This window comes from Oncorhynchus clarkii, chromosome 31 (genome assembly GCF_045791955.1).
Source record: "Oncorhynchus clarkii lewisi isolate Uvic-CL-2024 chromosome 31, UVic_Ocla_1.0, whole genome shotgun sequence".
Lineage (NCBI taxonomy): Eukaryota > Metazoa > Chordata > Actinopteri > Salmoniformes > Salmonidae > Oncorhynchus > Oncorhynchus clarkii.
The window spans coordinates 21,239,904-21,252,181 of NC_092177.1; the positions used below are offsets into that span (position 1 = coordinate 21,239,904).

Below are 12,278 nucleotides of genomic sequence, written 5' to 3' on the forward strand. Positions count from 1 at the left end.
TCAGAAATTTGTGTGGCTGAAATGGCCGAATCCCCTAATTTGAAGGGGTGTCACATACTTTTGTATATATAGTGTAGCTTTAAAACTGTAATATTTTCTCATGTGTAGAATTGCAGGAAATTAGTTTTAAAGAAGGACTATGCAGAAGTTGCTCTACCATTTTCCTGGTTATAGTTTGCCTAATTTCAGTTTATGTGACAACATAGGGTGTCATTGTGTAGAGAATCATTGTATCATCTAAACGGCTGTTTGAAGCTGGTGTACAAAACCGAAAGGAAGACTCAAAAACGTAACTTCAGAATGGGAAGCATAGAAATAGCACACATAGAACAGAACTACCGATTCCTAAACTTGCTTTCAACGGAATTAAAAATCTATAACTCACATTTCTATGTGAATTTGGTCATGTCTCCCAAAAAGTTACATATTGTAGCTTTAAAACATAAAATCTTTGTATCTGTGGCCAAGAGAATGGCCTCTAAAATTGTAGGTTGGAGAGCACGCCATTGGCCACACCCACTACCACTACCCCAACCCCATACACTAGCTTTTCCACCACTGCTGAAAAAAATCCCCGGGGAAACTCTGACTTGAGTGTCTCTTTATTAGAATGGAGAATGTGATTTTTGCAATACCTCCCCCCACCAATTGAATGTGTTTCAGAGAGAGCAGGCTCACTGTGTGCTGTGTGAAATGCTGAAGAGTTTGTAGGGGTTTGAGCCTCGGGCTGATTAGTGGACAGTTTGCTCTTTTCTCTCTCCTCTCCTTTGATCAGCAGGAGGAATGTGCTCTCATCTCTCTCATGCAGTCTCTTTATGGCCTGCTTTGGATCATGTGCACATGCTTGCACTCATTATCTGTCAAATAATAATGACTTTGGGGAAATAATTTTTACAACATATTTACAACATTAATAAGTACATGTATTGTTTTTGAACATGTTAGTCTGACATGTTATTCAAAGGATTTGCTGGCACACTAAAATAAGCATTTTGAAATGGGAAATCAAATGATCTGCTACTTCTGCAGTGATTCCGTGAGAGTGAGACCTATAACTATTGTCCTACTGTATGTTATGCATGTTCAAGGTCTCAATGTCTCATATCTCACTAACACTAGGAATTATTCCCCTACAAATGTAGGATCTTAATTTGAGCCAGTTTGCAAGCAAGAAAATAATCCTGCATAAACAGGAAATGTTAAATATTATGGGGATTATTATGAATGGACATTTTTGTAGTGGCTGATAAATTTTTTCGTTAGGGCAAATCAAGTCAAGAATTTTCCAAGTGGAAATTCCAAACTGCGGTGCAGTAAAATTCTCAGCAACAAAAAAGTGATCAAATGAAGATCCTACATCTGTATATTGTAGAAATATATATATTCTACCTTGCATTGCTTGCCCACAACTGGTGAATTGTCTGGCCACCAAAAGCATTTCCCCCTTATTAACTAACAATTGTGTTTCCCTTTGAAAATAGCCTGTGGCTACACAGCCAGCCTAAACGTTTAAGAATAATTTTGGTCAAAGCAAGAATGTGCCACAATGCCTCTTGTGACTAATATATTTTTAACAGAAGAAATAGACATTTGTAATTTTGTAAAACATTTGTTAAAAATCAGATTTGCCTAGAACTCTATTGTTTGTATATGGTCATTGGCCCAACAGTTTTCAGCCCATTGTTATTGTAAAAGAGAATCAGATTTTAATCCAATTCGATTAGATGAGGTCTTGTTATTTTCCATGTGTGCTTGCTCTCTCACTCTGCTGTTCTGGCACAGGAAGCGGTGGCCATTTTAACTCCTGCCTGTGCTCGTGAGGAACCCTGGCCCACATCCTGATTGAACCTGGTGCTGAGTGTCTACTTCAGAGTTCTGTTCACATAGTGTGGCCTGCTGCTGTCTGCCCAACCGCCAAACACTCTAGTCTCTACTCATATTGATGTCCTACATTACAGTACCAGTCAAACGTTAGGACACACCTACTCAATCAAGGGTTTTTCTTTCATTTGATTATTTTCTACATTGTAGAATAATAGTGAAGACATCCAAACTATGAAATCAAATCAAACTTTATTTGTCACATCCGCCTGTGAAATGCTTACTTACAAGCCCTTAAAACCAACAGTGCAGTTCAAGAAAGAGTTAAGAAAATATTTACCAAATAAAATAAAGTAAAAAATTATTAAAAAGTAACACAATAAAATAACAATAACGAGGCTATATACAGGGGGTACTTGTACGGAGTCAATGTGCGGGGGTACAGGTTAGTCGATGGTAATTTGTACATGTAGGTAGGGGTGAAGTGACTATGCATAGATAATAAACAGCTGGTAGTAACAGTGTAAAATAAATGGGGGGGTGTCAATGTAAATAGTCAGAGTGGCCATTTGATTATTTGTTCAGCAGTCTCATGGCTTTGGGGTAGAAGCTGTTATGGAGCCTTTTGGTCCTAGACTTGGCGCTCCGGTACCACTTACCGTGCGGTAGCAGAAAGAACAGTCTATGACTTGGGTGACTGGAGTCTTTGACAATTTCTGGGTCTTTCCTCTGACACCGCCTGGTATATAGGTCCTGGATGGAAGGAAGTTTGGCTCCAGCGATGTACTGGGCATACGCACTACTCTCTGTAGTGCGGAAAAAGTGTTGTCGTGGCCTCTTTACGACTGTCTTGGTGTATTTGGACCATGATAGTTCATTGGTGATGTGGACACCAAGGAACTTAAAACTCTCGACCCGCTCTACTACAGCTCTGTCGATGTTAATGGGGGCATATTCGGCTCTCCTTTTCCTGAAGTCCACGATCAACTCCTTTGTCTTGCTCACATTGAGGGAGAGGTTGTTGTCCTGGCACCACACTGCCTGGTCTCTGACCACCTCCCTATAGGCTGTCCCATCATTGTCGGTGATCAGGCCTACCACTGTTCTGTCGTCAGCAAACATAATGATGGTGTTGGAGCCGTGTTTGGCCATGCAGTTGTGGGCGAACAGGGAGTACAGGAGGGGACTAAACACACACCGCTGAGGGGCTCCAGTGTTGAGGATCAGCGTGGCAGACGTGTTGTTGCCTACCCTTACCACCTGGGTGTGGCCCGTCAGGAAGTCCAGGATCCAGTTGCAGAGGGAGGTGTTTAGTCCCAGGGTCCTTAGCTTAGGGATGAGCTTTGTGGACACTCTGGTGTTGAAAGCTGAGTTGTAGTCAATGAACAGCATTCTCACATAGGTGTTCCTTTTGTCCAGGTGGGAAAGGGCAGTGTGTTAATTGTATATGGAATCACATATGGAATCAAATAACACATGGAATCATGTAGTAATGAAAAAAACTGTTAGACAGATCCAAATATACCATTTGCCTTGATGACAGCTTTGCACACTCTTGGTATTCTCTCAACCAGCTTCATGAGGAATGCTTTTCCAAAAGTCTTGAAGGAGTTCCCACATATGCTGAGCACTTGTTGGCTGCTTTTCCTTCACTCTACGGTCCAACCCAAACCATCTCAATTGGGTTAAAGGTCAGGTGATTGTGCAGGCCAGGTTATTTGATGCAGCACAAACATAATGCTGTGGTAGCCATGCTGTTTATGTGTGCCTTGAATTCTAAATACATCACAGACAGTATCACCAGCAAAGCATCCCCACACCATCACACCTCTTCCTCCATGCTTCATGGTGGGAACCACACATGCTGAGATCATCCATTCTCCTACTCTGCATCTCACAGAGACACAGCGGTTGGAACTAGAAATCTCAAATTTAGACTCATCAGACCAGGACATATTTCCACTAATGTCTATTGCTCGTGTTTCTTGGCCCAAGCAAGTCTCTTCTTCTTATTGGTGTCCTTTAGTAGTGGCTTCTTTGCAGCAATACACTGTCTGTGATTAACGCAGTCTCCTATGAACAATTGATGTAGAGATGGGTCTGTTACTTGAACTCTGTGGAGCTTTTATTTGTGCTGCAATATGAGGTGCAGTTAACTCTAATGATCTTACCCTCTGCAGCAGAGGTAACTCTGGGTCTTCCCTTCCTGTGGCAGTCCTCATGAGAGCCAGTTTCATCAAAGCGCTTAATGGTTTTTGCTACTGCACTTGAAGAAACATACAAAGTTAAAATGTTCTGAATTGACTGACCTTCATGTCTTAAAGTAATAATGGACTGTCGTTGCTCTTTGCTTATTTGAGCTGTTCTTGCCATATAATGGACTTGGTCTTTTACCAAATAAGGCTATCTTCTGTATACCACCCCTACCTTGTCACAACACAACTAATTGGCTAAAACGTATTAAGAAGGAAAGAAATATCACAAATGAACTTTTAACAAGGCACACCTGTTAATTGAAATGCATCCCAGGTGAAGCTGAGTAGGTGTGTCTAAACTTTTGACTGGTTCTGTACGTATAGATAACGTGGGCAGATAATAATAGGAAATAGCAATACACATGCTTATACTCAAAGGCACTGCTTTTTGCTTGTTTTTTATAATATTTTATTGCAAAATTGTACAGTACACTCTTACAAAAAAAGATACTACCTAGAACATAAAAGGGTTATTGGGATGTCCCCATAGGAGAATCCTTTGAATAACCTTTTTTAGTTCCAGATATACAGTATATCACAAAAGTGAGTACACCCCTCACATTTTTAGAGATTTGAGTATATCTTTTCATGTGACAACATTGAAGAAATGACACTTAGCTACAATGCAAAGTAGTGAGTGTACAGCTTGTATAACAGTGTAAATTTGCTGTCCCCTCAAAATGGCAACAAAAGTGAGTACACCCTTAAGTGAAAATGTCCAAATTGGGCCCAAATTCTCAATATTTTGTGTGGCCACCATCATTTTCCAGCACTGCCTTAACCCTCTTGGGCATGGAGTTCACCAGAGCTTCATAGGTTGCCACTGGAGTCCTCTTCCACTCCTCCATGACGACATCACAGAGCTGGTGAAAGTTAGAGACCTTGCACTCCTCTACCTTCCGTTTGAGGATGCCCCACAGATGCTCAATAGGGTTTAGGTCTGGAGACATGCTTGGCCAGTCCATCACCTTTACCCTCAGCTTCTTTAGCAAGGCAGTGGTCGTCTTGGAGATGTGTTTGGGGTCGTTATCATGTTGAAATACTGCCCTGCGGCCCAGTCTCCGAAGGGAGGGGATCATGCTCTGCTTCAGTATGTCACAGTACATGTTGACATTCATGGTTCCCTTAATGAACTGTAGCTCCCCAGTGCCGGCAGCACTCATACAGCCCCAGACCATGACACTCCCACCACCATGCTTGACTGTAAGCAAGACACACTTGTCTTTGTACTCCTCACCTGGTTGCCGCCACACACGCTTGACACCATCTGAACCAAATAAGTTTATCTTGGTGTCATCAGACCACAGGACATGGTTCCAGTAATCCATGTCCTTAGTCTGCTTGTCTTCAGCAAACTGTTTGTGGGCTTTCTTGTGCATCATCTTTAGAAGAGGCTTCCTTCTGGGACGACAGCCATGCAGACCAATTTGATGCAGTGTACGCCGTATCGTCTGAGCACTGACAGGCTGACCTCCCACCCCTTCAACCTCTGCAGCAATGCTGGCAGCACTCATACGTCTATTTCCCAAAGACAACCTCTGGATATGACGCTGAGCACTTGCACTCAACTTCATTGGTCGACCATGGCGAGGCCTGTTCTGAGTGGAACCTGTCCAGTTAAACCGCTGTATGGTCTTGGCCACCGTGCTGTAGCTCAGTTTCAGGGTCTTGGCAATCTTCTTATAGCCCAGGCCATCTTTATGTAGAGCAACAATTCTTTTTTTCAGATCCTCAGAGAGTTCTTTGCCATAAGGTGCCATGTTGAACTTCCAGTGACCAGTCAGTATGAGGGAGTGTAAAAGCGATGACACCAAATTTAACACACCTGCTCCCCATTCACACCTGAGACCTTGTAACACTAACGAGTCACATGACACCGGGGAGGGAAAATGGCTAATTGGGCCCGATTTGGACATTTTCACTTAGGGGTGTACTCACTTTTGTTGCCAGCTGTTTAGACATTAGTGGCTGTATGTTGAGTTATTTTGAGGCGACAGCAAATTTACACTGTTATACAAGCTGTACACTCACTACTTTACATTGTAGCAAAGTGTCATTTCTTCAGTGTTGTCACATGAAAAGATATACTCAAATATTTACAAAAATGTGAGGGGTGAACTCACTTTTGTGATATACTATACATGGAACCTAAAAGGGTTCTACCTGAAACCTAAAAGTGTTCTTCTACCTGGAACCAAAAAAGGTTTTCCTATGGGGACAGCTGAAGAACCCTTTTGGAACCCTTTTTTTCTGGGTGTGTAGCAGTAATACTGTACCCAGTCTAGGGTTTTATTTCAAGACAATCTGTGGATCGATATGTGAGTGAGTGAGGATCCCCCATTTCTGTGGATGTGCAAGACTGCGGATACGTAGACTTGTATATTGTGTAACAGTGCAGCTGCACAATACTATGTGATTGATGCCTTTCCCCAAGCTTGCGTTTATGGAATGAGTGGGTGTCTTGTCAATTGTCATTGGGATATATTGGAGCAATCCTGGCAAGCTACCAATGGAGAAACTCTCTTTAGGTTATATTTTCAAGGTTGAATTAGAACTCTGCTTAAGATGGGTAGCTTGTATCTAGATAATGGATAGCTAAATCTCCAATATCCTTATTATAGAGAATCTTGGGAATTAAAAGTGTTCTCTCTCCTTGTGCATTTTTACTCATTCTCCATTTTAGTTAATAAGGTCAAATACACCAGACTTGTGAAAGCATAGTGGTGTTGTGGTGAAGTGAATAGTCCACACCTGGTATAGCTGTGTGAAATTGCCTTCCTGGATACAACTGAATGCATTGGTAGTCTTTGATCTCCTTGTGTACACGCAAAATGCTTAGACAGGTAATCCATAATGACAAAGTAAGAACAAAAACATTTGTGTAAATGCACTGAGGCAAAAGAGACACATATGCTTCTGCATTCTGTCCTCTTATTTTGTTAAAGGGATGTTGGTCACAGTTGTCCTGTCTCCAATAAACTGCTTGGTTGTTATAAATGTACATATCCATGAATGTGTGATTTTAACCTTTGCTGAGTGAATGTTTTTTAAAATAATGTATTGTTTTTTTTTTTTTAAACAGCAGCATTGCCAGGCTGTAACATGGGAAACTAGCTACTAAGCTTGTTCTCAATTATCTCCATCTTCTACAAATGCGCTGTATTACAGATGAGCAGTCGTGTCACATTCTGTCGGTGAGCATAGTCACATATGAAAGGTCAGGATCATTCCTCTCTCCTGGAGGATAAATTATTCTAGCATCTAGAGCAAAACTGCGCTGTCATATACTGGATGATAAGAGCTCTCTTGGTTTGACTATAGTCTGTTGTCATGAGGAGAATACAAAACCACAGTCATTACATTCACTCCACTGCATAAGAAACTCAAATATATGGCACCTGTCAAAATGGCAAATTCATTCTCAAAATAACAGTAAAGTGCGGCGGACTAACATTAATCTGCCTCAGCTCACTGCGCTGTGACGAGATGGCTGCAGTCAGGGAGAGTGTTACAGAAGCCTCTTATTGGTTCATGAGAGGCAGCTTGTATTGTATTGATTATGTAATTGTCCCATCTGATTGGCCCTCGCTGCACTCCTGATTTGGAAATAGGATATTAACTCATATGCATTTCATGGGTGGGAGGGGGGGTTCTGAGGTGGATAACAGCATTTTGGGGTATTTTCAAGCTACTCAATCTTTCCATATGTACATGATATTCTGCAGACAACAGTAAATTGTGTTGATGATATGAGACATTTTTCAAATAAACAAACAATGGGGTTCAGTCTAGTGAGACGTACTGCCTTGGCTCAGCCCTTGTTCCATTTTCTCTGCAAACTTTTTACAAATAACAGTTGCTGTACCTACTTTTCTGCTCCTCAGGTTCCAACACGTTTAATATTTTTACATAGCACTGCTCTTCTACCTCTCTTTCCCTCTTTTTCTGCTCAAATGGACGCAGCCACCATACTCAGTTGGAGAAATATATCAATCTTCCTCTCTCTCAATTCACCTCAACTGACTGGTAGACATTGTCTTAGACACTAGACTTTCCGTTGTGGTTACTAGTGTGGTTGTTGCCCTGTATTGAATGAAGTGTTTATCATAAAAAGTATTTTTCATAAAATTGAGTTATTTTCTCAACAATAAGCTTAACTACTGCATATTGTTTATGCAATTAGCCTAAATGACTATGCACTAAATACATTATTTTACTTCTAGGGTCACAATACCAAATATACTCATCTCTCTGAGGGTTCTTGATTGTCTCAGCTATCAGTTGCGGCCGATGGCTATTCTGTCCCTAACTGTGCCCCTAACTGTCCTTGTGTCTCAATAGGGTCGACATGTGAAGACAGGACAGCTGGCTGCTATCAAGGTCATGGACGTGACAGAGGTAAGATGGCTACTTTCTGGTTCCTGTCTCCATCCCTTCCTCCCTGCCCGTCAAAGCCACAGAGAAACGCTGTATGCAGGGAGGGCCACAGCCTTGTGACTGCCGCTCTGCTGAGTCAAAGAGGCAAGGAGGGGCTGAGGAGGGGACCCCAAAGGTTTCATCACTTAAAACTCAGATCAGAGTTTCCCTTCAAAGGAGGTGTTTTATTTTAGAAATGCAAATGAGGCCGGTTAACACAGCGCACCAAAGGTTATTATATCCTGAGCTGTCAATCAGGAGGTGAGAACACTGGGAGCCATGTTTGTTCAGGGAAAGTTCAATCATCTCATTCCCTCAGGGCAATAAAGCTACCTGGTGATGACACTACGTACTTGATTGATTTGGCCCTCCTGGCCTGCAACGAGAACAAAGAAGAGCCTTATTACAATAGCACAAAGTGTACATGGCCAAAGATTTAATTAAATCTTCTGAGGCACATTTTAAACTAAGATCCGAGTTTTGAGAGTTGATGGAGGATAAACAGCATCAGACAGTCTCTGCAGTGCAATCTGAAATGATGTTTGTCCTAGAGTGACTTAAGTTCAACACACTGCTTGATAGCAAATTATTATTTCACTACTCACTCAATAGAGAATATAAGACACAGTTTCAAATGTATATTCATCAATACATAACATTAAAACTGATATTAAATTATTCAATATCTGTGTTTTAATAAGATAAGCCTTGCATTGCTTGCTGATATTACATGTGTTGTATCGTCCTAACACGTAAAGGATTTTTAAAATACATTGTTTTATTTAACCTTTATTTAACTAGGCAAGTCAGTTAAGAACAAATTCTTATTTACAATGACGGACGAGGCCGGACCAATTGTGCGCCGACCTATGGTACTCCCAATCACGGCCAGTTGTGGTACAGACACATCCCTCCCTACATATCCAAAACCTCCCATCCCTCACCCTCACTCCCCTTCACTCGCTCCCCCTCCATTACCTCCCACTATTCAGGCTGCCTGGCCTCAGCCCAGACCCAGGCCCCAGTCGCGGCCCGGTCACTCGCCTCAAACCCTCCTGGGGATTGAGACATTGTCCTGTGCAGAGAGCGTCTGTGCCGGGTCCTTTCCTAGTAGGAATTTCCTCTCCTCTTATTCCTGGTTTGATTTAAAGGGAAAGGAAGGTTCAGTTAAGATAAGTGGTTGTCTCCCTTTCCAGGATAGAGAGGTAGCATTCTTTAAGAGAGATTACTCAGCTCTATGAGTGGTCAAATGCCTATGTTGAATGGAGCTGCTGTGTCTCTCGGGGTCAGGAGACAGGAGCAGGGAGGCCTTTTGTGAGGCGAGAATAGAGAGAGAATCTGCCTGGTTTCCCCATTTAAACCTCTTCTGTTGTACTGCTACCGTTCAGGGAAAAGTTATAGAGAAGATAAATTCCCTCATTTTATTATATAGCAGTCTATTTCTGGTGTGTACGGGTTGTTAAGTCTGTGTATTGGTTGTTAAGTCTGTGTATTGGTACAGAAAACAACACATTTATAATCCTGTAATTATTTTCGTTATTGTTAAACAAACCAGACAAGCTATCAGCCCCTGTAAATCTGGAATGAACAAGTCAACAGTAAATGTTTAACCAAGTCAAAGCAAATCTCTAATATTCTGTGGGGGTGTTGTGGTTTTCCTGGCAGGAAAGACAGTGTCATGTTGCAGTCCGTTGACTATACTACACTATGAAAAACCCTGGGAATGGAAATGCAATGCATATGTGTGTCATCATGCTTTTCCAAGGCTTCACACACAAAACAAATCCCGCCTAGGCCCCTGACACACACTACTGCTTCTTAAGGAGAAGCTTTCTTTTTCTATCTTCACACCAAAGACATGCTACGCTATATGAGCCCTCCCTTAGCCTTAGTGAGGGTCTGTCAGTGGAGCATATGGGAAGAAACAAATCAATTAACATATCCTTAGGGCCCCATGCAATGTAAACATGAATGCTAAAATGGACTCCAAACCCACACTCCATAATTGGTAGTGACTGAGCCAGTGATGACATCACCACTGCTGTTGATTGCCATGTGTGTTGGCAGGCCCATGGGTCCAGCGAGGCTAACAGCACATCTCACCAGTATGGCGAGCCCAGCACAAATCTGCCAGCTCAGTTTAATTTGATTTTTGTCTTAAAAGTCAACTGTAACTGTTCTGTGCAGGGGCAGCAAGAGAAGCAGGGTTTTCACTCCCTGGGTTTTGGTTTGGCTGCATTACGTCCTGCTGTTTTCCGTTGTCAAGTTGAATATAAAAAAATGTTAATATCCTTTTTTGTGTACAGGAAGAAGAAGAGGAAATCAAATTAGAGATTAATATGTTGAAGACATATTCTCATCATAGGAATATAGCTACATACTATGGTGCCTTTGTGAAGAAGAGTCGTGCAGGTCAGGATGACCAGCTCTGGGTGAGTGGCTGTTCTCCATCTCTCTGTTAAATTCTCCTCTCTTCAATCATGCTATCTCAGTAATGCATCATCTTTAAGAAAGCCTCTATCTCTATATGTATGTACAGCTCATACACATTCTATAACACCAAAAAACATGGTCCTAGAAAACATAACATGGGCCATGAGTTTTTCCTGACACCATGAATAATACCAGGAAAATCTCTGGGTCCTATCCCCTTTCCCGATAACAATAATCAAATGACAAATGATGAGTTGTATCTTTGCGTTTCCTTGTGTGCTGTGTGCCTATAGTGGGATGTGACGATGTTATAGGCCTAGCCACGGTCGTGTGTTAAATGGTGCTGTTCTGCTGGTGGCCTGGCATCTGTCTGAGCCATTTCCTCTGTGTGTGTGTGTGTGTGTGTGTGTGTGTGTGTGTGTGTGTGTGTGTGTGTGTGTGTGTGTGTGTGTGTGTGTGTGTGTGTGTGTGTGTGTGTGTGTGTGTGTGTGTGTGTGTGTGTGTGTGTGTGTGTGTGTGTGCGTCTGTCTGTCTGTCTGTCTGTCTGTCTGTCTGTCCTTGCCGTATAGCTGGTGATGGAGTACTGTGGGGCGGGCTCAGTCACTGACCTAGTGAAGAAGACTAAAGGGAACAGCCTAAAGGAGGACTGGATCGCCTACATCTGCAGGGAGGTCCTCCGAGTGAGTACTGCTACTGGAGATAAGCCATTTAACCAGGATGTTCTCCCCAAACCCTTGGGGAATAAAAAGGTCCTGAGAATCACTTCAGAGTTTGTCTCATCCTATATCGGCCGTATTGTAGCAGGAGAGTTATTGTTTTGGATCAGGAGCTTTTTCTTCTAAATTTATGGCAGGACAGTCATTGAGAGTTAGGCTAGACGGTGACCCACAGGGCAGAGGGCATCGTAGCAGATAGCAGTGGAACACTGTGAAGTCATTAAATAAACAAACTTCCTGAATTTATTTTTCACTCCTTTGAAGCAGTGTACACTTCCTCGCTGTGCCTGTTTCCAAACTCTGAGAGAGAGATTATGTGATGTGTGTGTGCGTGTGTGTGTACATGCATGTATGTTTGTTTGTGTGTGGTGTCCTGACATTGTGTGTGTGTGTATGTGTGTATCAACACAGGGCCTGTCTCACCTCCACTCACACCACGTCATTCACCGTGACATCAAAGGCCAGAACGTGTTGCTAACTGAGAATGCGGAGGTCAAGCTGGGTAAGGACTAGGAGACAGGGTCACAGTTCAACTCACATCCCACATAGCCACAGTGGAAAGGATTTGTCACTGTCACTTCAGTATTTGCCTGCTGTTCCCTTGTGGGTGTGGTTTAATCTGTTCAAACACAGTGTC

The 12,278-nt window shown here is 42.4% G+C and overlaps 1 protein-coding gene across 2 annotated transcripts in view; it reads left to right on the top strand.

The window, feature by feature from the left end:
• Positions 1-12,278, top strand: part of LOC139391205 (mitogen-activated protein kinase kinase kinase kinase 4-like) — a 131,482-nt gene that overhangs the window by 19,812 nt on the left and 99,392 nt on the right. For both annotated transcript variants that reach the window (XM_071138819.1, XM_071138820.1), the window contains exons 3-6: positions 8,418-8,474; positions 10,799-10,924; positions 11,495-11,605; positions 12,053-12,143. In XM_071138819.1, coding sequence (XP_070994920.1) covers positions 8,418-8,474; positions 10,799-10,924; positions 11,495-11,605; positions 12,053-12,143 — 385 coding nt within the window. The remainder of the gene's footprint in view (positions 1-8,417; positions 8,475-10,798; positions 10,925-11,494; positions 11,606-12,052; positions 12,144-12,278) is intronic.